The 27,307-nt window shown below is 49.0% G+C and overlaps 1 protein-coding gene across 1 annotated transcript in view; it reads right to left on the bottom strand.

Annotated features, from left to right (window-relative positions):
- Positions 1-27,307, bottom strand: part of MSI2 (musashi RNA binding protein 2) — a 382,942-nt gene that overhangs the window by 354,855 nt on the left and 780 nt on the right. The window contains exons 3-4 of the mRNA XM_032429243.1: positions 26,808-27,039; positions 22,953-22,994 (exon numbers count right to left, since the gene is read on the bottom strand). Of these exons, the coding sequence (XP_032285134.1) occupies positions 22,953-22,994; positions 26,808-27,039 (274 nt within the window). The remainder of the gene's footprint in view (positions 1-22,952; positions 22,995-26,807; positions 27,040-27,307) is intronic.

Genomic DNA, 27,307 nt, shown 5'->3' with positions numbered 1-27,307 from the left:
CTGGTTTCTCCTCCCAAAGCTGCTTGCTTTCTCCTAGAACACAACTTTCCTAATTCTGTGTGTTCACTTAAAAAAAAAAAAGGCAGGTTTACTGCAAGGTCATTTTGCCCTAGGAAAGGAACAAATTAAGTTGAGGCCACAGTGGGCTGGGGAGTCCACTCTCCCTCAGACAAGCGACCTTGGGAAAGGTCACTCACAGCCCCTTGTTCCTGGAACCTGGAGACCAGTGGTGTGGTCACTTCTGAGAGCCCAGCGAGCAACAGTGGCACGCCAAACTCCTTTATGGGGTCCCTCTTAAACACTCCAGAACTCCGTCCGGTTCCCCGCAGAACTCGGAAAACAAAAGTGCTCTCGGCAGGAGGGGGAAGCCAGGACTCGATTATGAGCAATTAGCGAATCAGTGATTCTCAGAGACACTGATGTAGGCCAGCAGTTCTTATTAGCGACCCTCGAGGAACACACAAGGGCACCCAGCTTCGGGAGAGGGGGGCTCAAAAAATCACTGAGACCCACCTTCGGGGTCTTCTCCCTCAGACCCTTAAAGTCTGTGCTAAGCCTTTAAAGAAAAAGCTTTGGTAATTTGTTTCCTTAATGCCAAAAAAACAAGTGAAATTACAGCCACCAGTGCTGTTGGCCAACATGAAATCACGCTCTTAAAATCCTGGACACGGGACAAGGAGTTAGGTATCGGTCAAAAGAGAGAAAGAAAGAAAAGAAAAGGGAGGGAGGGGCCGAGGGAGGGAAGCTAGCTAGCTCAGATGAGCAGCGTGACTCTCTTCTTGCCCTCATCAGGGAAGCAGGGACGGAAAACAGATTGGGTCCCCACTCCCACTGCATCCATCGAGGATGAAAAGGTATTGATTCCTGAGACAAAAAGTATCCTGCAGTATTTTTTTCTTTTATATCACCCCCTCACCCATCCAAACACCTGTTCAGGAAGTCAGAACGACACGGGAGAACGTGCTCGGAGCCTTGCTAACTGACGGCAATGAGAAAAGGAAACACTTCTAAAAATATAACGATGCTTGCTGGGAAAATAGGGTTCCGTGTACACAGAAATTTGCGGGAATACCTCTTTGGGGAGATGTTCCTGTAACTGTTTCTAAACATTCAGTTCTATACCGCAGAAGTCAAACAAGCCCTGAGAACAGAGCAGCTTCCCAGACACAACTGGGGGTGCCCCCTGTCCTCCACAGCCAACTCCCCTTGAAGGTGGCTAAGGGCGCAACAGCTCTGCACCCCCGAACCGTGTGGGACCCGCTCTTCTGTTTTCGGATTTGCAAGTACTAAAGGGAAGCATGGGAGGGGTCAAGGGGAGACTTTTATAAAGGCACAAACCAGCCCCCTACACAGAGCATTGCAAACTTCTTTATTCCTTCAGTTTCAGCCCATTTGTTAATCTATTTACTCTAAGCAGTTGGAAGAAGACAGCAAAAGAAAACAAAACCAGGCTTTCTTCCTAGGAGGGGGAAAACGCGTCTCCTTGAACCCAAAGAACTCTCCCTCGCTGATACTCGCCTCCCCTGCAAGTTTTCTTGCTCCCTAACCTTGAAAACAGAGCGTGTCTACAGCCCTCTGTGCTTGGCTCCAACGACCAAGTTGAGGAATCCTTATCTGAAAGACAAGTCCCAGCTGAGAAATGCAAACCATTTTGTAAAAGTTGGAAAGAAGAAAGTTCTGAGAAACTGAAGCTCATCTGTGCACAGAAACTTCCCTTCCTCCTACGAGGCTTCTAGAAAGGTGAAGGTCAAGGCACATCCAGAAACTGATCACTCCTCAGTGAGGGAGCTTCCATAAATTGTTACCAATTTGCCTCCTCGAGTAAAAAAGGCAGTTTTCATGCTAGCTAAGAGCACAGCGGCCAAAGCCAGCTGAAGCCCTCTTCTGTCCCCCACAGACGCCCCTGAGCTTAGTTTAGGCCTCCCCCGCCCCACGCAGGGGAAGAAGATGGCCCGCGGAGCCCCGTGCCTCTCATCTCTATAGCAACCAGAAACACCCCCAACCAACCGTCCACCACGATAAACAGGAATCCCAAACAAAAACTCTCTCCTTCTCAATAACTGTCTTTTACAATATTCTAATTAAGTGCTTTCTTAAAAAGTTGGGGTCAGCGTGTTTGATGTGTGACTATAGTCAAACCACACCGCCCCATCTCCTCCTCCTTCCAGCCTTACCCTCAGGCACTTAAAGAAAAAAAAAAATTTTTTTTCCAGATTTCCAAGCCAGCTGTGACTGCACAGCTGTAGAGAACAAACCTGTCGGGAGAAACACACACACACACACACACACACACACACCTCTAAGATACATACATAGAGCACACGGGTTTATTTTTTGTTTGGAGTGAGAGACACAGGACTAGCAGCTCTGGGCCTGCAAACGTGGTGGGAGGGCGGGGGAGGCCAGCAAACACGGGCACGAGCCTTAAGGACACTCGCATTAAAGAGAAAACATTCGACAAGGATGAAAAAGACACCGATACTCGGACATTGCTCAAATCCGCGGGCCCCTTTTTAGAATTAAAAAGGAAAATAAAATCTGGGGCCGTGTTGATCCAGAACATCAGAGCAATGGGCTTCCCTGGTGAGAGCCTCCCCTAACATACTTTAATCGCCCGAAGTTGGCTATTTTTGTTGGCACTGGGTCCCTTTAAAGATTGTTTACAAATACTGAGCAATTGATATTTCCTAACTCAAGGGTATCCTGAATAGAAACAGAGTCCTGCTGGGCACAATGGGGATGCTCCCAGTGTGTCCCCACCAACCTGCCACCTCTGCTGGGAGCCTGGGGCACAGGGGGCCCCTGCTCTAGGAAAGCACCCACCCCCCCACCCCCCCACCCCAGCGAGACCACGTTTCCAGGTGGCCACGAGTGTCCTCCACCCTTTGCACATCGTTCACCAATTCTCCTGGCTCTGAAGCCAAATTTTCTTTTTTTTCTTTAAGATTTTATTTATTCATTCGAGAGAGAAGACAGAGAGAGCATGAACAGGGGGAGGGGCAAAGGGAGAGGGAAAAGCAGACTCAGGGCTCGATCCCAGGACCCCAGGATCATGACCTGAGCCAAAGGCAGATGATTAACTGACTGAGCCATTCAGGCATCCCAGACAAATTTTCTCTTCCTACGCTTTATTGGGGCCTGGATTGAGGCGTTTTGTTGTTGCTATTACATATTGTCGTTTCAGGATTTTTTTTTTTTTTTGGTTGGGTTCAGGGGTATTTGGAAGAGCCTATTTCTTTCCTTTCTTCCTTTCCTTCTTTTGTATCTACATTTTCACATGCTCTTTACGTGGCTTAAGGCTTGGCATCCATCTCAAACACATCTATAATGGACCAGGAGCCAAAATCTGTTTCTGATTATCACAAAGAAATCAAGGTCCCCTGAAGGCTGGGGGGCTGGATGCAGGGAGAACCAGCTACAGGCCCCTTGAAAGGGTCAGGGACACAAACGGACTTCTGGGCTCTGCCCAGAGAGGAAGCACTTCAGCCCCAGGGGCTGACGTTAGCCTGACCCCACTCGGCCTTTGCTTATAAACTTCCCAGCCACTCACTTTGCAGAGCTTAGAGGTGGGGACTCCACACCTAGTGGAACAGTGCTTTCTAGAAATCCTGGTGACTGAAAGGGAGAAGGGGGGGAGTGGAGAGGGACACATGAGCTCCCTCTCCCCTCCCCAAAAACCACAAGCCCCCACACAGAGAACACAGCTGCAGGAAGATGAAAAACATTTTATTGTTTAAAGAGTACCAGAGGATTTCTGGACATGGGCAATTTAAAATTAAATACCACTCTGTCACAGCCGTTAGCAGTTAAAGGTGAACGCGTTACTTTAAAAGCAAAATCATCCCTGCCAGAAGGGCTGCCTTCCACTGAGGGACCTAGAGGCCTCCTCCGTTATTCAAACTTTAATAGCCGGCCACCCAACTGCTCTGGACGGCAAGCCTCTCCCATAGACAGATTTTCCCGGGGGGGGGGGGGGGGGGGGGAAGTCTTGCTCTCTCCCTCCCTCCACAGAGCATAAAGTAAACGCTTTAGAGAAAGTGAGTAATATCTTGCGGCTGAGGTAAAAGACTCAATTATAAAACCTTCAGGAGGATTCTCAAGGAACATCTACCCACTGTGACAGCAAGTTATGCAAAACCCAAAGTGGAGCTCAAATATTTCCCCTCTACCCGCCCCCTGCCTCCTCCCACCCCTGCAAAACACACGGGAGGAGGAGGAAGCAGGCAAATGGGGGGGATGCTGCCATGAAAAATCGCTTCTGAGGCCTGGACACTCATCCGACATAAAGCAACAGCCCCCAATCCTGAAAGACAAGCCGGCCACACGCACACGCTTCTTTATCACCTCAGCAAGAACTAGGGCTCAGGAGGCCGGCACTAATTTTAGTACCAGATTTATTATGCAGCTGGGGGCAGGGATTCTTCAGCCTGTCCCTTCAACTACGCTGCCTTCAGGACGGCCCCTCCGAGGAGCAGCGAGGCTAACACACAGAAACTTCCAGACTCCTGAGATCCGGGAACCCTTGGAAAACGCGGGGCTGGCCCTCCAGGGTGCTTCCCGGTCCTTTCTGGGCGTTCCTAAGAGCTCCCTCTAACTACAAGACTGCAACATACCCCCTACTTAGTGTCGGAAACAAAGTCACCCCAAGCAAAGACATGTAACCCCAAGGTCACAAAGCAAGGGACACCAACGTCGACTGAAACCAAGCCCGGGACTGGCAACTCCCGTCTCCCGGCTTTGATCTCAAAGGAAATAAAGCCAGAGAAGTCAAAGCGGGGACAAACTGTCACTGTTGACGTCCTCGGGCGGCCACTTCAACCTGGCTCCGTGGAACGTCCGAACTGAAGACAGCCTCTCGGGGTTGTTTTATCTCCATCAGGCTTTTCCACTTGGGGTGCTGGGCGTCCTTTGGTCTGCCGTTGGCCCCGGTTTCTCTCAGCGTCCCCCCACAGAGCAGGTCTGTCACTGGGTAGCTCTGGCGGATGGCAGTCATCCTGCCTGCTTTACTCCAGAAGGGCCTCTTCACACAAAAGGCCTCACTGAGGCAGAACGGGCTCACCTTTGATTTGCTCACCTCTCACATGTAAAAACAGCTCAGAGGCCTCTGCTGAGCACGGCTGCGCTCGGGGAAAGACTGAAATTCAGTCTGTTGCGAAACAAGCGTTTTTTAAAGCACTCTCTGGAAGGTGAGATCCTCGCTCGGGTTCTGCTCCAAGGAAGAGCTAAATGGAGCAGGCTGGAACGGAATTAGCCTCCGAGAACCCAGCCGTACCCTCCGAGTAGCAACACCAATTCGCTGGAAGCGACTGGGAGGGTAAAGTCAGAGGTGCGTTTGAATCGCAAAGACAGAAGCAATTGGCTCTGAATCATTTTCAGCCTTTGCAGTTTGATAGGGAAGTATTATTATCAACCCAGCAGACGCAAGGGAACGAGAGGCCCAGCAGGACTCAGGATTGGCTGGGGTCGCACCGCAGGCAGCGGAAGGGCTGCGGCCAGAATCTACATCCCTCACTTATGCCAAGCTCTCTCCGTAAGATCCACTCTTCGTGGCCACGCGTGGCCTTGGCCCTCTCGACTGAACAGGACAGGCGACACCGGGTCCATACGGGAGTGTGCCTCGCCGTCTATTCCACTGGATGAGCCCACGCAGACGAGCAAAGGCCAAGCCCCAGGGAGCCCACCCTCCTGCGACAACACCACATCCACCTCTGGGGGATGTTACCGTGTGGCCTCGTGCCCGACTCAGCAGGCCACACGCGGTGACGGGACCGTGCAGGTACCTCCCCATGGACCTGCAGCACGCACAGAACTTACCCAAGGGCCCCCAGATTGCAGAATGCCCTTTCCCCAACACCCACCTGTCCAGGCCAGCCCCACCCTAACTCCTTAATGGCTGTCCACGGCCTAAAGCTATGGTTCCCAAAGTAGGGTTTAGGAGGAAAAGACGAACTTTCATTTGTGTTTAGCTATTTTTTTAAGATTTTATTTATTTATTTGCAAGAGAATGAAAGTGCCCCCATAAGCAGGGGGGAGGGGCAGACGGAGAGAGAGAAGCAGACCCCCACCCTGCTGAGCAGGGAGTCCCATGAGGGGTTTGATCCCAGGACCCTGAGATCACAACCTGAGCCGAAGGCAGACGCTTAACCACCTGAGCCACCCAGGTGCCCTGTGTTTAACTTTCTTCTCATCCTTTGTAACTTTTAATTATTTGTCTATGACTTACAGGGTATGTAGACTTTTAACACAATAGCACATGTATGTCGTTTATAAGTAAATATACAAGTATACACTCAAAAAAAAAGGTCTACCAAAAAAAAGGTCTACCAACATCAGTGTGAGTGTGCAAAATTCCTGCCAGAGGGTTACGTTCAACCCTGAGTCTGGCCCATGTGCCCTGCCCATCTGCCATGGGCACCAACATTCCCGATCTCAGCAAGGTGGGGGCAGGGGGGCTCTGTCTACACATACCACAAGCCGAACCTGCCTCTCCCCTTTAGCACCACCCATTCAGCTGCTGTGCTAATTCACAAACACACCTCCGTCAGTCCGCTGGTCTCCACCTCCAGCCAGACCACCCCCCTCCTTCAGGCAAGTCACAAACCAGTCTCCCCACATCTGCCTGAGGCTCCCACAAGCCCTCCTCCACACAGACTGCCACACAGATCTTTCCAAAACGCAAAACTGATCAGTTCCCACCCCTTCCTAAGCCCTAAGTGGGCCCCCCAATAGCCCTCTTGGGGTAAGAATAGAACCCAACCCCACACACATGGCCCAGCCTAACTGCTCTGCTCTCTTCCTCCCTGCCCTCTGCCCTCCAGCACATGAAATGCACCCCGATCCTCCCTCCTGAGGTCATGCTTACCTTCACCCTGCAAGCTCAGCCCCTATGTACTTCTCCGGGAAGCCTTCCCGAAACCCTACAGGAGATCCGGTGTCTCCATTACACCCCCTGGAACAGCCTACAGGTTTTTGTAGCATTCACTGTAATTGTACTCCAATAATAGATCCTGTGATAGGTTGTTTAACAAATGTGTCCCTGCCAGATGCAAATGCAGGGACGGGGTGACCCTCCTCACAGCTGGACCCCACTCCCCAGCTCTGGGCCTGGCTCAGGACAGGGCAGACATCTGCTGTGTGGTGAGTGAATCGATCCTTCAGCCCGCCCTCCTCTGCACAGTGTGCCCTGGCCTTTACCTGGCCTGCGCTGTGCTCATTTGCAAGTATATCCTTTCTCCTGAACCAGCGAGATGCTCTCCACCACAGTCCCTCTTTCCACCCTCCCTTCAAGGGAGTAGTAACAGTCTAACAAGGGGCGCCTGGGTGGCTCAGTTGGTTAAGCGTCTGCCTTCGGCTCGGGTCGTGATCTCCAGGTCCTAGGATCGAGCCCCATGTCTGGGCTTCCCACTCAGCAGGGAGTCTGTTTCTCTCTCTCTCTCTCTCTCCCCCTCTGCCTCTCCTCCCCTGCTCATGACCTCTCTCTCAAATAAATAAAAAAAAAAAATAGTCTAACAACACCTCCTAGGATTTCCCCATCTTCAACACCTACTCAGGCCTGCCCCCGAAAAAGAGACTGACAAGCAGCTGGGGGCCCCGGCTGGCCACAGCGAGCTGGCATCCGCAGCGGCCGCCCAGGGCCCGGACCTGCCCCCCTCCGGCACTCCCGATGCACACTCAGGCCTGAGAGGCAGCTGCTGTTGCCGACTCAGCACCACCTCACCCAAGTGGGGGAGTACAGTGGGAGAGGAAGCCATCAAAACACAGAACTCTGTCTGCCAAACACACTTAGGAACATTCTGAAATTGCAAATGGCCTTTGATCAGTCCTGCCTCAGTCACGCAAAGCTTCTGTATTTCAGACAGTACCAGACGTGGGTTTCCGAAAACGAACGTGGGTCTCCAGGTCCCGCAGCGATCGGTTCCCCTCCACTTCTCCCCCCTCCTCCTTCTCCCGCCGCCAGGGGGCTAAGATGTCGAGCAAGGGCGGCCCGATCCCCATGCCCACGGCGCAGTCTGGTGCCTCCAGCTGGGGACCGCAGGCCGGCCTACTGCACACGTCCCTCCGCTCCGCGGGGCTCGGGGGCCAGTCACAGGCGCTCCAGACCCAGAGCTCCAGGCCAGGCAGTTCAGGCAGGCCTTGCTTCCTTGACCACAAATCTGCCTCTGTGGGAAGCTCCGTCCAGGTCAGAAAGTCAACCTTCGCAGCTCAACTGTTTTCTTGCTGTGGCCGCTTCTGCTCCACACCTTTGTGTCTCAGGAACCTTCAGCCAGACCACTACGTAGCTGCAAGAGCAGCTCCCACACATAAAGTGCTAACCACCTTTCCGGCGCTGTGATAAGCGCTGTCTGAACACTGTGGCATGCAGTCCTTGCAACGACCCTATCAGGTAGATATTCGTATCCTACTCTCCCCACTTTACAGGTCAGGAAACTGAGGACTCGCAAAGTTAAGCGAACTTCCTGAGGTCACCCAGCTAAGAAATTATTAGGCTATAAATAAAAACCCTAACACTGCCTGCCTCCTGAGCCCGTTCTCTTAAACCCTAAGCACTGCTGATTCCCACCACATATTCCCTCATTCTCCTTCAGTCCACGGATGGAGAAACTGAGGCACGGAGCTGCAAGGCAACTGGCCCGAGGTCACATTCAGCTATTCGGCACCGAACTAAGAACTAGAAGCCAGGTCTCTCCCACTACAACTGGAACATTCACACCCACAGTCAGCCATCCTCCCTCCAGCCCCAAGCACCCCATCAAAAAAGAGAACCAACCCAAACCCCCAGGCCAAAGAAGAAAGATCCCTAATGTGAGCCAACCTAAGGAGAGCAGGGCACTTCCCCCCTAGGTCTCCTGTCTCCTAACTGTACAGCAGAGCTCGCTGGCTCTCTGTGTCCTTGTCCTTTGCGTCACCCGCCCTGAAAAGACCTAGTCAGCACTGGGAAAGCTTGGGAAGCAGGAATCTTGAGCCTCAGCACACACTGAAGAGCCTCCCGGTGACCTGGCACTGAACGGGGGACCGCCTCAGAGAAATCCGAGCGTCCCCCGATTTGGAAACTGAGGACATGAGTCGTGCCTCTTTTTGGAAGCCAAAGAAACGCACCTGCAGGGAAGGAAACTGAGGCAGAGAGCAGCGGCGGCCAGCTGGTCAAGGCCCCCGCCGCCCACGAGAAGGAGCGGGTAGATAGAGGCAGAACTTCCTCGGGCCCCAGACGCCCCTGCGCGCCCATCCAGCTCCTCCCTGCAGACCAGCAAGGGTCTCTCCCAGTTCTCTAGGAGTAGCCCCTCGTCGCCTTTCTCTGTATTTACCCCTTTGGCTTTTAAATCCAGAAAGTTTCACGAAGAGCAGGCACATGCGGAAAGGAGCTCACCTCGTCACCACGGTTGCAGCTCTCCTCATCAAGCAAGCGAGGTCTAAACTGGCTCCTAATTAATATTAACCCTCCAAATCAGAGTCATGCTCAGAAAACCCTGGATGAAGAGACACAGGGCGGGAGGGGAGTCTCCAATTTTCTTTTTACTTCATCTGGAAAATTAAGAGCACCGCTGATTTGAACAAGAAACCATCAAGGAAAGCAATCACAACTCCACACGGCCCGTAGCTTGATGGACTTGGATGTGTAACCTGCCACTTTCATGAGCTGAAATTAAAACGGCTGTGGCAAGAATAGCAATGATGGCATGGGTCTGTCCCTCCTCCTTCATCCTCAGAAAACATAAAAACCCCTGCAGGAGATTCTGCAGGAGATCGGGCAAGACATCCTCGTTTGACAAAACAAGGCAGCAGAAAACTGGTCCAAGTCTCTACCTCGGTCCTTCAGAGGAGGGTGTCCCCCAAGACTCTGCACCTCAAAGGATAATGAAGGGGGGCAGTGGACACAGAGCAGCAGAGGGGGGCAGGGGTGCCTGGAGACCCTCCACTCCAAACTTAACACTTATTTGCTGTTTCTGCATTAATTACAATAAACTGCTCCATAGCCTAGCGATCACTTAATGGAGCAGCAAATATGGCTTTTTCCCTATAATTAGTCAATGTAATCCTCCACGCTTCCCCTCCTCCCGGCCACCCCCTTCCATCCTCCATACACTCACATTCACACATACCCCATCCCCTGCCCAGCATCCACTCATAACCATAATCTTGCTCCTCGTTCCTGGAAACATCTGGAAAATTCCACCTGATGGACATGAAGTGAAGGCGGCTAATCTGGAAAATGAGCACAGGATCTGGACACAGACTGTAGATGCCCTAAGACATCAGGGGGCTTTCCCAGCCCTGACAGTTGATCGGAGGGTCAGGGTTCACGACCGAGGCTGATGGCTGGGCACTGGGGGCATTTCCCGGAGCTCCGGTGCTCATGTCCATAGAGCAAAACCTACTGGTCTGTGTCCCCAAGTAAAAGGTTCTGTGAAAAGACACCATCCCCCACGCCAACATTCTCCCTCCCTCCCACTGTCCTCAGTCACAGTCAGAAACCTAAGCACCCCCAAACCTCTTCAACCATGCTGCCCTGTCCTCCTGATTACCGCCAAATGTCAAAAGTACCAAAGCCACCTTCAAAGGCTTGTGGACACCATCTAAGGTTCCTGACCAAACAAAATCATTTCCCACCACTGGAAATTTGGGTTTTGTGAAACAAAGCCCCTAAGACAGCCCTTTTGCATGTAGATTAAGGATAAGAGCACCCCCTCTTACGGTCAGCTTTCTAAGGACTCATCCACTAACTCCAGAATCTCCAGCAAGAGCAGAGTACTTTGTATCTTTCTCATTTTTCAAGATACAAAAAAACAAAGAAAAAACCCCCTTCCCTGCGGAGGAAGGAATTCACATGTTCTAAGTGCCAACCATACACCGGGTGCCTGATTTACAGTGTCTCATTTCATCCCACAACTCTGTTACCCCCAGTTTTTAGGTACAGAATCAAAGCTCGGAAAAGTTTAGACACCTTCCCAAGGTCACAGAGTCAGTGGCAGCACCGAATTCACTGCAGAGGCTTGAGCCCTGGGGCCATGCACCTACCAAACTACATGCCCCATTTGTAATAGCACGAAACGCCCCTGAATCTGAATTGCACCGTGACTCCACCTAATCACATATATTTACACACACACACACACACACGTACGCTCTTTTGTATTCCTCAATTGCTGAAGAAAAAAATATGTAAGGCCAGAGACCGCAGCACTGACCAGGTCTCCAACTACCAAGCAAGGCAGACGGTGAGCATTTTGCCTGACTCTTCCTAACAATACTAACTCCCACACCCAAAGTGCCTACTGTGCGCCAGACACCAGCACTTTCTCTGTCAACTCATGGAATCCTCACAACAAACCCAGGGAGGAGAGCCTGTTATTGTGTCCATTTCGCAGATGACAGAACTAAGGCATGGAATACTTAGGTGACGTGCTCAAGGTCACACAGCTGGGAAGTGACAGAGCAAGGATTCAAACTCAGCCTGCTTCCAGAGTCCAGGCTCTTCAACACTAAGCTACACCACTTCAACAGAAAGGAATAAGAATAATAAAGTGGATGATTAAACATGGGACGGGAGATGGGGTGGACTCAGGTGCACAGCTGGAGCTTTATTTTTCCCATATTTTCAGACACCACCTCTCCCACAAACTGTTTCCAGGATTTCTCTTCGGCGAACAATTGTTGTCTTCAAGCTCTCCTGTGAAAATCTGAGAACAAGAGCCCAGGAAGACCGAGGCGTTGGCCTCTAGGCAGCTTTTAAAGCTCGTGCACAGGGGGAGACGTTTGAGGATGCTTGAGTTCAAACCTACAAAGCACTTCCCCGACACATGGCGTTTTGTCTGGATGGCCCTGAGAAACGGTCATTTCCCATTAACACAATCAGCCCTTCTCGGGAAAGCCCAGGGGGTCTGCTCATCCCCCTCTCCATCATCTCTTTGCAGCTTGGGCAAGAACTCAGGTGACTGTTTCCACGGTGCGTTCTGCTCTAATCCAGCGGGGTCCTGCTGAAGAGGGGCAGCTGAAGAGCGAAGGCTGTGAACACACAGGCTCTGAGCAAACAGGGTGATGGGGGTTATAAAGGCAAGCACAACACGCTGACGTGGCAGTGTGCCAAACAGAGGCTGCCCAGGCAGGACTTGTGCTCAAAAAGAACTTTAATTGAATTCTTTCAGCAAGTGCAGCAGAAAAATTCATAATGAGGTACCCCCCCAACTATGTCACTCAGTTCTACACTTCTGTGGATCCACTGAAAAATCTCTTTTAACAAGGATATGGGAACGTGTACGGACGTGAACCTGAACATCGTGTTCCGCAGGGAAAAACAATGATCCAATCCATGGATTTTTATTTTCAAAGCGATTTAAGTGAGGCATTCTGCCATAATCAGCTTTACTACCCCTATTAGTATAGGAAAACAAGTTCTGAACCTAGCTCCCTAGTGGAAAACGCAAAATTTGTATAATTAAAATTATACTTGTGAAATTCAAACACACTTTAATTTCCTAAGGGTCCCCTAATCAAGTCAGAAGTTCTTACTAAAACCAATTATCCGCTTTGAAAACAGAAAAGGAAACATACACATGTAACAGTCTTGTGGAGATTCACAGCCCGGTTTTTGCCTAGGCTCAAGCACCCCTAATGCAATCCTTTTTTTTCCCCCCGGGGTGAAAGAGAAGGTGAACTACCGGCTGGTTTTTATTAAGCATTATGTGTGTAAGTTTAAACATTTTTGTTTATTGGTTTGCCTTTAACTACAAAAAGGACACACTTGAGAGAGATCCCAGAGGGATCGGAACTGAAGGGGTAAAAAAATAAACCAGGGAGCATCAATAAATACACACAGTTTCCACCCACCCCACCCACCCCACCCACTCCAGCCTCCCTCGAACTTTTCTACTTTAGATCTCGCAGCAGGTTTTCAAACACCTGCCCAGGACGGTTCAGGATACTCAGGATGCTCACTCCAATGCCATGCTGAGGAATGAGGCAGAGGAGAGCAGTTTCATTCCTGGAATGAGTGGACAACAGACCAAGAGTCCCAAGGTCCCGCTGGGTAAGGCAGGTTTCTCACCTTCTGACCAGGTAATCTACCTGAAATGTGGCTGCTTTTCTTGAGTAACTGGAAAGTCTTGCCCAAGAGCAACATGGAAATACAGAATACATTCCAAGGCACTAAAATATTTAAGAAGTAGTGGTTGCAGTGTTCCATTTATACCATCAATATGAAATGTTATCAGGCTAGGGTTTTAGAAAAAGAAAGTAAAGTTACGAGCGAACAGGTTTTCTCCTCCTGCCTCCCTAGAATCCATTTCTGGGACGAGAATGCTGACTTTTCTTCGCCCTCTTGGCTTTGGTGTTCCCAACAGTGGCCCAGCACTGTGATGCAGGCTCCAGCAGGGACCCGGAAGGTAAAGCAAAATGCCTCCAGGTTTAAAACTTTACTTTTCAGTAGGTGGAATTTGAGAACCCGCCACACATGGCCTCCCTAGGATGGCGAGTATCGAAGCCAATGGAGCAGGGTTTGGTGTTAAAACTTTGATCGCAGGGCCCTGGGAAACAGAGCGTGTGCACGCACACACACGCGCGCCCACGCGAGCATGCAGAAGGAGACACAGTCAGCCGAGAGCCAGTCATGGGAACCGCTGCTTTGCTGGTTCCTTGCCTCCCTCCCACCAGAGCGGCCACCTCATTAATGTCACTCAGCATAGCGTTTTGCTACACTAGGTCTTTCTGCGTGCCGTTCCCGCGGGCAGCCCAAAGCCGGCTTCCATTATAAACTTCTGTTCCTTGGGAAACTATCAAAAGCTTTGACTGGAGAAGAGAAAAAACTTCCAGAGGGCCTCTCTGCTCACTCCTCCAAGTTTTTTCTCTGTGGTTGCTTTATTCAAAATCACTACACACAGAAACCGTGCTCTGAAAGTCATTTACAACATGGCAGCTAAAAAAAAAAAAGAGAGAGAGAGAGAAAGAAAAGAAGAACAAAAAGGAAAAAAAGGAGCTAGTGATCACTATGGCCCGTCTACCTGCAATTGCCCAAAGAGAATAATTCATTTCGGTGGAGGATATGGATGAAGCCCTGAATACATTCCAACTCCGTTTTCTGTCCTTCAAAACAATAAAAATGTAAAAACCCCCGATGAAAGAAGGCCCGAGGTGGCAGGAATGAGAATCTCTTGACCCCAAGGAATTTATTCTCCTGGATCTTCTAAAGCACTCTCTCCCCAGAATGCATCATCAAGACCATTTTATTAGATTTTTCTAAACCCTTGAAATTGTCACATAATTGAAACAGAAACAGCAATTTAGAGCTCCGAATGGATTTCTTAAAAAGAAGATTCTGGGCTGGCCCCAACATCCCCTCCTTGGCCGCTCTCGCCCCTAACCTAAATTTAAGACCCTTGCACACAAAACCCTATTTATCTTTTAAATCCTCCCTTGCCATAAAAGTTACACATTCCCCTAATGCCTTAGATTTCAGGACATTTGGGAGAAACTCATCCCAGACAACAGGCTAAAAAAAGAATCCATTAGCATTAACTTGCCTGTCACAGTCAGTGACAAATAAATGAATGCGATGCTTTCAGATCAGTCATTGGTGGAACTACCCCCAGGCAGATAAAGACCAGGCCTGGGAGAGAGAAGGCTCACGGGGAGACCTCTCACACAGCAGTGTCTTAGCTGTCCCCTAGCTGCTCCCCAGGACTTCACTCTCAAAGGCATTAAAAACACAGCTATCAGATACAGAAAAGGAAATGCATTCCCCATGCCCACCAAGCAACCCCAAGATGAAGGACGCATGCTATCTCCCCTTCAAGAGCCAGGACCCTGGGAGCAGACCCAGCCACTGGACATACCATTTCCCGAATCTCAACGTGCTATTCTATCCATCACCCCTAGGAAGGACAACAGTACCCACAAGCCGCTAGGTAAGGTCCTCGTACGATCTAGCCAGTGCCATCTTTGGGAACAGTAACAGACAACCAATGCTTATACTGGGTCACCGTAGGCCCTTCGTGTGCAATAACCCATTTAATCTCCTGAACAAATCTAGGATGGAAGTGCTGTGAAAACCCCCATTTTACAGGTGAAGAAATAGAGGCACAACACCATTAAACGATTTGTCCACAATTCCCTAGCTGGGAAGTGGCATTCAACTGTGCCAAGAAGGTTCTTACCTTCTTGGTAAGCAATGGAAACTAAACTGAAGCTTCCTGGCCAGACTACACCAAAATCTATTCCTATTCCTCGGCCTGAGCACTTTACAGCAGTCGGGCAAAGCACGCGAACCTAAAAATCTACCCACAGCGGGGGTAGATTTTATTGGATGCAGCGGGGCTTTGTGGTTAAGAGAGCTGAGACTTGGAATTCAGACAGACTTTGGTCCAAAGGCCAACACTGACCCTTCCTAGGAGTACGGCCCCAGGAAAGCTGCTTACCCTCCCTGGGCCTCGGTTTACCATTCTGCAAGGCAGAGAAAACACGAAGCACTGCAAAGGACTGGTGTCAGGATGAAGTTAAAGGAGATTAATCATACAGAGGCTTAGCACAGTGCCTCGAACATACTGACTCACAACAAGTAACAGCCATTATTTTGGGTTAGGATTTTTCTTCTTCATCACTGAAGGTCTCAAAATAAAATAAAGTACAGCAGGTGGACACACACCCTGGGAATAACTTCCCAGATCCCTGGGAACTTGATGTTATCTACCCTTGAAAGAGAGAGAAAACAGAGATAGCTTGTTGTATACGTGGGACCCAGTGGGACACCTGCCCCAGCGGGACCAACCGCCCTAGAGCCTGGGCCCCTACCATGTACCACGAGGTGCTCAGGCCCCAGCCCACACTTGCTCACACCTCTCGTATCACACGGTAGGCACAGGTCATGATTCCAAAATCTCATGTTCCTCACACCAGGCAGCCACTCTGAGAGAAAGGTGACCCCAAGCAGAACTCTGAAGGCACAGGCTTCAGAGGTCTGAGCCCCAGGGCACACACCCTGGTGATACACAGACAATCTGTGATTTCCGCACCAAGAAATGACATCTCGTTGTCTACACACAGCAAGGTCAACAACACGGCTTAGACGAGGACAGAGTATAGAACTTTGGGATTTCGTCTCTATCATGGCCCCTAGTTAAGAAGGTAAAGAGGAGAGGAAGGGAAAACATAGAAGCAAGAGAAGGACAGAGCTCTTCGCGGTTGCCGCACACCCCAAAGGGCAGGGGTGGTATCTGCCAAGAACATCACTCCTAGAGAAGGCTCAGCAGCCAGAGAGAACACAGTATGAATGACGCAGAAGGCACAGATCCAGGGTGGGAGGGTCTCCATGAAACCACACCAGCCACAGTCCTATCCCCAGCTTCCAGACTGATCCAAAAGAGCTCAGAACATTGTACGGGGCATCTCCGTGATCGTGCACACACAAAACAGGTTCCCCAGCACATGCCAAATAAAGCCCAGACTCGTTTGCTTTGCCTGGCACTCAAGGCAACCCAACCTGGCCCCAGCCTGCTCTCCACGCCTCCACCCCGAGCACCGTGCAACACACGCCCTTCGCTGCAGCGGCCCACTGACCTCTCCTAGCCCCTCGCATTCCTGCCATTCTTCCCTCCTTCCTGTTCCTCAGGATCTGGGGCAAAGACCACCTCCTCTGAGAAGCTATCTTACCTCTTCCTTCCTCTGAAGACCGTTCCTGCTGCTCTGCCGTGTTTCTCACACCCTCTCCCGTACCACAGGTAGCAGTCGTCCTCCCAACCAGAAGAGCTAAGACCCTTGAAAACAAGAACTGTGTCACCTTTGCCGTTTTGCATTCATTCCACCTATGTGGAGGCTGATGGTGTGCGAAAGAGCGGCAGCAAAAGCTAAGGTTTGTTTTTTTGCAATTAATAAAACATGTTTGTGTCCTTAGAATTCATTGTCCAGTGCAGACAATAAGGCATGAACCTAAATAGCCATAAAACTCAGAACAAAGTTCCTAACACAGTTCCTGATGCTAAGCAGAAACTTGGTAAATAATTGCCCAAAGGCCGAGAACGGCAAGTGAACGCACGGAAGATGCAGTCTCTCCCCCCCCCGACCCTCACTCTTACCCTACTGTGGCTGCACATCTGTCAGCATGTTAGGTCCTCATTCACTTGCTCATTACTTATCTGCCCCCGTAGAGTGAAAGCCCCATGAGGGCAGGGACTTTCTGGTCTTATTCTCCACGCCGTCCCCAGAACCTCACACAGGCCTGGCACACCAGAGATGCTCAGTGATGTTTGGTGAATAAATAAATGAGTCTGTGCCCAGCACAATGCCTAATGAGTGTGTCAATAATTTTTTGCAAATTTATTATTGTTTATTATTTGCTAACTTATTATTACTGTTATTATATTATTACAGTTTGCCATAACCAGAGAAAAGGTAAAACGCTAAGGAAATCCAGAGAAAGAAGTACTACATGGAAGAGAGAGCAGAAACAGCTCTGTGGAAAAGGTAACCCAAGTCGGGCTTTGAAAGAGAGGCGTGTGGTACACAGGCCAGAGCAGCAAGGACAGTGCAGGTAGGGATGCGCAAAAGGGCAGCTACTCCGAGAAGGGGGAACGTGCAATTTCAAGGCAGCAAAAGGGAGAAGAGTTGAGAAGTAAGCTGGAAGAAGACACGCCTTGTACAGATCTTGAACGACCCCAGCTACCTGGCTAGGAAGTTCAGACTTTGGTGGGCATGGAGGGTTTCCTGAATCCCCCCAAAAGTGGGTGCACAGAGTCAGCAATTAAAAACAATCAAACAAGCTCTTATTCAGTGAACACACCAGATCAAACAAGCAAACAGAGATGATGAACTACATCTCCCTTTTGGATTCCTGGGACTTCCGGCCAGAGAACGTTCAGGTTTAAAAACACAAAAGGACAGGAAGAACGGATGCCACCTCAGGGGGCACCCAAGAGGGTCGGCTGGTTCCTCAGAGAGTGCCTCCCTCCTCCTCTCTTCTTGCAGGGGCGGAGGGGTCTCACCTGCCCGCCAAAGACATCTGACATAGAACAGAGGAGCTCCGGCTTCTCGGCAGACTGACCTTAACGCTGAAAGGAAAGCATGCAAGGCAAGGCAGAATCTCGGGAAAGGACATTTGTAGGATGGGGCGCCCCTCCTCCTGAGCGGACACCTGCTGCTGACCGGAACGCAGGAAGGAGCCGCGCTCCCCGACAAGAAAGCGGCTAAGCCACTAATCCCCCAGGGTCCTCGAGGTTGTGGACAAGGCTGCAGACACACCACCACGTCCCCGCTGGGAACCAGAAACCCACCGGCAGGCTGGGTAACTGTGGCCGGCGAGGTGACGGCCGCAGATCATCCAGGATGGCACGAAGCTAGAATGACCCGACCCACCGCAGCAGGGGAAGGCCAGATGCCGAGAACTCACCCCTCGGCCGCCCTTGAGAAGCTGCCAAGAAACCACTCCCCGGAATAGGAGGGGCCTGTGTAAAACACTCGTGCTGTGCTGCACCCATCTGGACGGATGCATGCGTAACAGAGAACCTTCCAGGCCCCGGAGCCTCATCAGTGCACGAGACAGGAGCAGGAAAACCTGGCTTCGCTCACCCTTGCCACAACTTAGCTGTGTGCCCTGGCGCTGCCAACCTAACTTCCCCGCAGGTCAGCTGCCTCCGCCCTGAAAAAGGTGGGCTGGATTCATGTGGAGCACCGAGGTCAGCATCCCGCGATGTCAGCAGGCAGGGGGCTTACGTTCCAGTCAGGATTGTTCTTGCGTCATTTTCCATTGTAGCTTTTCTTATTCGACAAAGATAATTCGATAATGGGGCACCTGGCTGGCTCCATGGCTTAGAGCACGTGACTCTTGATCTTGGGGTTGTGGGTTCGGGCCCCGCGTCGGGCACGGAGAGGACTTAAAAATGGTAGTAATAATAAATAATTCTATAATAATGATACCAGCGGACACCTGCTGGCACCACCTTGTGCCAGGCTCCCAGCAAAGAGCTCTGCATTCACGCTGAAAACCACCCCATGTTGGGCACTACACCCCTGTTTTAAAGAGGAAGAAACTGAGGCGTAGAGGGGCCCACGTGGGGTGCCCATGGTCACCCAGCTGCCAGTGATGCAACTGGAAATAGGCTGAAGAAATGAGATCTCCATCGATCAACAGATAAGGTTCTGGCCTCTGACACGTAAGGAGGAAAATGGCAACCTGGGGAGCAGAGAAGGCTTTATGACACATGAGGATAAGTAGGGCAGATGGGGAGTTACACCCAGACTCGCCCGTGCCCCTAAGAGGTTCGACAGCCTCTTGGTTTTTCCGCACGAGAAGAAGAACCCACGAGCTTGAGCAAAACTCTTGCAGGCAGCCAACGCTTCTGCCCAAAGGGACTGACAAAATGATATGACATGATTGATCCCAATCATGCCCGTTCCTCCAACGGCTTCAAATTAAGTCATCTTTTTTAGAATAGCACGACCATTTTAATTTTTTAAAAGACAGAGGGGAAGAAACTCTTACATATTTTACAAAATGAAATAATCATCCAGCGAAATAGGAAGGCACAGAACGGACCCATCGTCTTCTGATCAAAATGTACTTTGCTAATTAACGGCCACTAGTCTCCAAAGAGTCGCCCCTCGACTAGTTAATAAAGCCCCATTATACTTCACTTGAGAGGTGAACATTTACATCGCAAAGGGGGATGAATGAACTGCAGGATTCAAAGCCCTTCCTTCGGATCGCTCATTAAAATTCTGGTCAAAACGGATTTTTATTTATATGATACATTAAAGAATATTATGACAGTACTAATATGAAATCTGCTCCTCACTGCCATGGCTTTGCTTTCGTATTAAGTTACAGTTTCTTTCCACTAGTTTTGTTTTAACACCTCCACGAATATTTCTCTGGTGAGTGCTAGCAAAGAGAGACGGCCAGAAAGCAGAGAAATGCATTTTAACTGAAACCCACGCTGTATCATTGACAAGCTCCTCACCCAGCCCCCGAGGAGGGGCGCTGTTCACCTCGCACCGGGACCCCGACACGTCCACACACAGAAGTTTTACTGAAGGGAGATAAACAAAAAATAAATAAGGGTGACTTAAACTCCTAGACTCCCTGCCAGCCGGAGTTTGGCCTCCAACACTAACTTCAGTCTGAAATCCCCGTGGCCGGGCTCAAATTCTATCAGAAAATAACCGTTGACAAGAAAGGCACTTTCTCCCCATCCTGCCCCAACTCCCAACCAGCACACACCTTGCCAATTCCCCAGCCGCTTCCCTGGAGCTGAGCAAAGCCCAGAGCCCTGTGAAAGGGTGCCCCTCCACACGGCCAGCCAGAGTCACCCCACGGGATGACATCACGGGGGCTGGGTGAATCACCCAACCAGGGACCTTCAAAGTCCACGCACGCTGGCTACGGTTCTGCTCCTCACAGCCTGACCACCACCCTGCGCTGCGTCCTCCGCCCGAACGGACAGGTGATACCCCTAGATCCCGCCACAGGATAGCTCACCGGGCAGGGGCCCGGTTCTGGAGCTAGGCTGCCCATACCCCACTTCTCAGCCCATGTGTGCCTCGGTTTTCTCATCTATAGATTGGACATAATCCTAGTGCCCACCTCTCAGGACACAGGCGAAGACTGGATGAGTTGATACACGTAAGGACCCTACAACAGTGCCTGGCACATAAATTCAATGAACATCATTATGATCACTAGACCTCTCTTGGCGACTGGTATGAGAGCCTAACAAAATTAACAGTGAAAACAGCAGGTAATACATATGGTATTACCACGCGCCAGGTCTTTTTTTTTTTTTTTAAAGCACTTTACCTTTATTAATTTATTTAATCCGCAAAAAAACCCAGTAAGATGGAGTATATGAGATTCCAAGAAACCAAACGATTTGCCCACATCCACGCAGCGAATGAGGGGCAGAGCCGGGAGCCGAACCCAAGCTGCTGCGCTTGAAAATAACAAAAAGAAAGATGATTAAACCAACAAAAATAATGATAATGGTGACGAGACGATGAGGATGGATGAGGCCCTCACCCCGTGCCGGGCTCTTTCATTCTCCACAGCAACCTTGTGAGGGAGCTACCCCCATCACTCACCTTTTACAGAAGAGCAAACGGGCCGGGAGAGGTGGTTTGCTCAGTGTCTTGGGACCTGAGATGCAGATGGAGATAACAGATAGGAAAGTCCTTGGGAAAGGGTGCCATAAAAAGCAAGGTATTGTTATGCAATCTCTAGAACTCCACAGAAAGATGTCCTCCCCCAACTGGTATAATATTTGCTCACATCTAAAAGTCTGACAATCCACCTAAAACATCCCAGACTCCAGGTTGGGGGGGGGGGGAGGGGAGGGGCACACTTTGACAAGTTCGAGAAATAGTGTATCTCGTTTTCAAGTTGAATGCATCACCGAAAAACCAAATGCCAGAGTATGTTAAAATGAAATACAGCTTTCCTGGTTTAAAAAAAAAAAAAAAAGTGGTGGGAGTGAGGGGTGGGCAACAAGAGGGAAGAGAAAACAGGTCAAACCCATGGTTTGACCAAGTCAGGGATTTTTCCAGTTTCCCTCTAGGTTAATCTGATCCTAGTTCTGGGTGATCAAATGACTAACCTGGAAATTTGAAGATTCACACTTATGGAAGAAACAGCAATTCTTCCAAACCCAGGAAATACTGCTAATTCTGGAAAGCCTCTGAAATGTCAAGGATCACACACAGTTTGAAAAGCAACCTTTACACAGTTAGCAGTCCGAAAGTTTGTGTTCAGTACAGAAATAATCTAACCTCTTCGGTTCATTGATTCCTATTATTTGCTTAATCATTAGGGGAAAAAAAATGCCTTAAGAAAGTATTTTTGCTCTATTTACTTAAGAGATTTGTGTTTCCTTTGAAAGAAAAGAAAGGAAAAGAAAAATTACATGGGGGAAAAAAAAAAAGGAAGGAAGGATGGATCACATGGCAGGCTCCAGACCTGAAATTCTCGAAATGTCATCCACAAGTGCCAAGTTTTTCTTCATTAAAGTGCTTCATCCCTCCCCTTACACAATTAAAAGGTTCCACCTGTGGGAGACTATGCTTGAAGAAATAAATGGAATTTGCAAAAGCAACAACTCTTTCCCTTTATGACCTGTAATCGGACGCTTCACCTTTTCCCCCCTTCCCTAAAAGAATGCCAAGGCCACGAGCTACAGGAAAAGTCTACCTCTCAATATTACATAGGGAGGAAAAAAGTATAATTAAAACGTGTGATTTTAACATGTTAAGCCCATAAATTTCACCCTCGGTTCCAGGTAGCTCTGTTCTCATCCCCACAGCTGGCAAGCTCAGCGAAAACTGTTAGCCACACACTTGTGAAAGAGTGAAGGCCGATCTCGACCCTCTAAGCAAATCTTGTAGTACCACTCCTCCAAAGTTATAACAGACTCAGAGCTTCTCCCCCAGGCCCCAGCACTTGAAAATGTGCCCTGATTGATCCCACCAACCTGAAACCAAGACATCCAATGCCTCCTCTGTCAGATTCAGGGCTTTATGGGTCTACGAAGTCATTTCTCCAAGGAAAGACAAGCTGTTTACTCAAATTCTGCTCCTCTCCATAAACTCCAAGTTGTAAGGGCCTCAAAAGAGAACCCTCCAAAAGACAGTCACAAGGAAATGTCCAAGTTTTCCTGATAGGATCTTGGCAACGCTTACAAAGTAAATAGAACATTTGCATAAATATTGCAACAGACGGAGCTCTGTCCTGCCACGAAGGATCAGGCTTGCCCCTGCCCCCTGTTGGATGCTCAGAACCCACCTCGGGATGGCTAAATTGCAGATGCAGGCGATTATCTTGCGGAGCTCCTTGCCTGGCCTGGACTCTCACAGCCACATGCTGATACCCTGAAGGTACCTGAAGGCACCAGGTTTCAACACTTGATTGCCAGTACTCTGTTTGAAATTCAAAATCCTTGGCAACCATCTCTGAGTGCTAAAATCCTATTACTGATTCTCCTACTTACCTTGGGTTGCGCCCGACGAGGAAATGCAACTTTGGGGTCAATCTAGGGGGGGGAAATGGGAAAGTAAGAGTTAATTCCAGTATTTGGAGGAGAGGGAGAAAAAATTATGATTAATCACCTAATTATTAATCACTCATTTCTCAGGCTTATAACCCAGCTTTTAGTAACTTCTCAGGCAACTCAAAAGTTCCTTAAACTTTGATCCAAACTTTACTCATCCCTCCCACAATGTAACAAATAAAGGAGCCTCTCTAAAATGTCCTACCATGTATTTCAACGTATGATGTTCTTAATAAATCAGATCTCACATGTTCTTATCTAAGCAAGGGCTTCTCTTCTGCAGACACTGGACATTGAATGGTACCTGCATCTAATTTGCAATGCATGACTGGGAGAAAAGATGGGACCATCATCCCTGAAAAAAAAAATCGTAACTTGAAAAATTAAACATAAGAATTTTTCAGCAGTCGGTAACTGGATAGGAGATCTTCTCCCCAATGATAACTAAACAAGGCAGGTGGAAAAGGGGATTCCAAAAATTTTTTAAATCATCAACATCCAAAAACTCCCCATGGACATCCAACACTATGGCTTGAGTTCATTCATTCGTGTTGGCAAAAGTACAGTTACCTGAGTTAGCCAAAAAGACAGTTCATTCTGTAGTTAGACCACAAGAGGAAGCAGGTGTCAAAAGCTACGGAACCTAACCCAGTTCTTAAATAATAATAATAATAATACTACAATAAAATAAAAGGAAACACATCCACTAAAACTACCCGGATTTTAAAAATCACAGAGGGTAGAAATCTATCAGCAACCTAAACCCAAATTACAAAAGTAAGGTCATCATGGGGAGAGGGTAAAAAAAAAAGAAAAAATTACTGAAAAAAAGAAATCGGAATCTACTGTAACAATTAGGGTATTCTTCCTACCCCAACCCCAATCAGAATGGAAAAACATCCTCCACCCCCAGATCAGACACTCAGCAGAACACATGATTCTCAAAAGGGGAATGGCTTTAAAACTCAAAACAATTCCCATGGAAGTATTTGAATCGAATAGGCTGATCCGAGGTGGGGGAAGTTGTTGGACAGAAAATATGGGGAGGGAAAGAATTTTAAAAATCCCCATTATTGGTTTTCATTAGACTTCTAAATGTTAACAAATCTTTGGGTAAAACTCAGCACAGAATATTGCTACAAGTCACTTATTTATAGGCTCTGGCTTTCATAATACAATTTTCCCCTTTTAAAATGTAAACCTGAACCTTGTTTTCAGTTCTGCTGTGGGGCAGCAAAAAGAGTAAGGCTGTGGGATAAAGCACAGAGTGGGGGGCGGGGGGGCAAGGCACACCAGAGAGTTCTTGTGCCCAGACCTACATCCCTTAGGACACCCCAGCTGGTAAGACAAAGATTTACCACTTGTCTTAAGGTGGTTTGAAGACCTAATCAAAGTCCACAGCATGTTTTTTTACCTTTAAACATCACCTGAGAAATGAGGGATTACTTTTCAAAAACTAAAATAGACAAAAATCTCTGATCTAGGAAACTAACCTCTCATCAAGATTAACATTACCACATCTACAGGTGTACTCAGCACTGACTAGAGCTGTCTACAAGAGAGATACAACAGGTGTGGATTTTCCATTCTGTTGACCAAACAGAAGACAGATGTGTCTTTTTATAAACACTCCCCCCAGAATACGGCTTTTGAGCTGACCAGCACACAATTGCAGTAAGAAGTCACCTTGTTTGTGGAGTAAAAGGTGAGGGACATGTCGGGAGAGAGACCAGGAGCTGGGGGGGAGGGATAGGAAGCCCTGAAGAAAGTGGAACACTCAAAAAATATCTAAAATTACAAAACTCAAAGCCAATTCAGAATTCCTGGGTGGTGGGTTTGTGATAACAGCGTGTCACACCACCAGGCGCGTTCTTCGGTGTGCAAAGTTTACACGCTGAAATCTCCAAAGGAGAGGACAGGTCAAGGTAAGTATGGCAAATCCCAACCTTTTGCACATCCCTGTCAACTATTTTTTTTTTAAAAACAAACAAAAAAGAAAACTACCAAAAATTAAAACATTAGTTAGTTAGGTACAGCTCTACTTACTGTAGCTACAAATCCTCTAGGAAAAGACTAGGGTACTATTTTGGATGTGAATGGCCGTTACCTAAACAAAGCTTTTAAGGTAACGGTAAACAAGATCCTCGTTTCCATGTCAATAAACCAACCGCTTCTGCCTCCTGCACTGAACGTTGAAACAAAGTCAAAATCTAGGTAATACTAAATAATAGTGACCAAAACATATCCACAAACAATTAGGGAGGGAAAACCGCACGTTTTGCACCTGATACTGAGGACTATGACCCACCAGCACCAGAGAAACCACATACTATTTCTCCTACCCAGGGTGGGGAGACGGAGTGAATAATAAATTCCTGAATTTGCCTTGAAATATTTTCCTCTTTAATTTTGCTAGCTTCTTGAAACGTCTGACCAAGAAGTCAAGGGGAAAAACACATTCCTCAGACATCCATTATCACCCTACAAATGACTGTCCCTAAAATTAAATTATCTAAAAGCGCAAAAAGGCTGGGCTGCAAAAGCTATGGCAAGTCCAGCACAATTGATAAAGCAACTTAAAGTGCCTGGGGTCCTCTCTTGGGGGCTAGGGAACATGCACCTGACCTCTGATCAGAGAGACAGGGTGAATTTGCAAAATAAGTTCACGTGCACCAAAGGTGGCCAGGTTTCTTTCCCATTTTTCCCTTCCCCTCAATGTTAAAGCCAAAAGGGGCTTGGAAGATCACCCTGTTCCACTCCTGTATTTTACAGAAAAGGAAACTGAGGCCCTGCCGAGGCAGGGAACAACTTGGCCAAATTCATAAAGGGCAGCTGGGACTAGACCCTGGTCCTTTGCCTTGCCCCACCACCTACCACAGTCCCAAGCAGCCCAGCACTGCATCCCAATGTCACCTCGGGGCCCCTGCTTTGGCGGATGTATAAAAACTGTAGGGAAATTCTAACAGGCATAAAGGGAAGGGAGAGCCATAAAGCCAACACAGGGGTCTAAATAAAACACTACAAGCTGTCCGCCCCCCCCATGACCGTACTAATATCTTTCTTCCCTTCTTCTCTAATCTCTATCTAGAGACTTTTCCCCCCTCTCCGAAGGAGTCTCTGAAACCTTCTAATGCTATAAAAGTACCCACACTCAAAAAATAAAGGATCTGAGGGAAAAAAGTAAAACCAAATCACTTGGAAACCCAAGGCCTTATCAGTGTTAGATTTCACTCCATCTGGAGTCACCCACTGGAGTCACCCAGCGTGGCTCTGGGGGGTCTCCTTCCCTTCTCAAACCACATTCCAAATCCGAGGTGCCCCAGGAGAAACCTGTTGCCTGGACCTGGGATTAGCGCCCCCTCGCCTTCCTCCCTCCTCCCGGCCCCAGTCCCTCCCAGCTGGCCACGAAGCGGGCTGTGCCTTCTAAAAGCCAATTCCCACAGCCACAGTTGGTAACGCGTGCTGTGCTCGGCTGACAAAGAAAAGTTGCCTTTGCTCTGTGGTGCAGTTTCCTTGCATGGTCCCTGGGCCCCGTAGATAGCCTCTCCCCGCGCAGACCCCTCCCCCAGGCCTACGCTGGGCAGCATCTGGAGCTGCAGTGGGACAGGCTCTAAACAGAAAACCCCAAACCCAGCCATGGCAGCAAACTTTAGAGCCAACTCTCGAGCCCTGCTTATCACTACCCAGTTCTCAGCACAGAAGCAAAAGAAAGCACGGTCCCTTTAAATGGGGCTGTCAGTGCCCAGATGGGTCCTGAACAGGGGCGAACAACAACAACGACAGAAAGCAACCTACCGTCTTGGAATCTAACTCATGGTGGGGCTGACCTAATACTTTATCTACACTTGCTGGGTCTGCGAACGTGACGAAACCGAAGCCTCTGAAATGAGACAAAGAGGGAGAAAAACAAACAAGAAAATGTGACACCATTGAAAGCAACAAGGAGTGAGCCCTCCTGCAGAATAGAGAGCCAAAGTTGCCCCCTCGCACCCCCGCGGCCCACAGCCCTCCCTCAAGCCCCCTCCGCCTCGCAAGAAAACACATCAAGGTTAACCGGGGAAGTGGAACGGGGGCAGGGCGGGTGGAGGTAACTTGGAAAATGCTGGTGTCTCCACTCTTTCGCCACCTCAGTCTCCTCTCCTCCTCCCCTTCCCTTTCTTAACGCTTTGTTTTATTCCGAAGAAAACCCGGCGCTCAGAAGAGATTCATCCAGCTTTCTAAAAGGGGCTGAAGAGTTTAGGGAGCTGGGAGTATGGGGAAAGCATACATTAAAAAAAAAAAACAACTATGTAGAA

This window comes from Phoca vitulina, unplaced genomic scaffold, assembly GCF_004348235.1.
Source record: "Phoca vitulina isolate PV1807 unplaced genomic scaffold, GSC_HSeal_1.0 scaffold40, whole genome shotgun sequence".
NCBI classification, from domain to species: Eukaryota; Metazoa; Chordata; class Mammalia; order Carnivora; family Phocidae; genus Phoca; species Phoca vitulina.
Note: the sequence above shows the minus strand (reverse complement) of the source record. Positions and strands in the feature narration are given on the sequence as shown.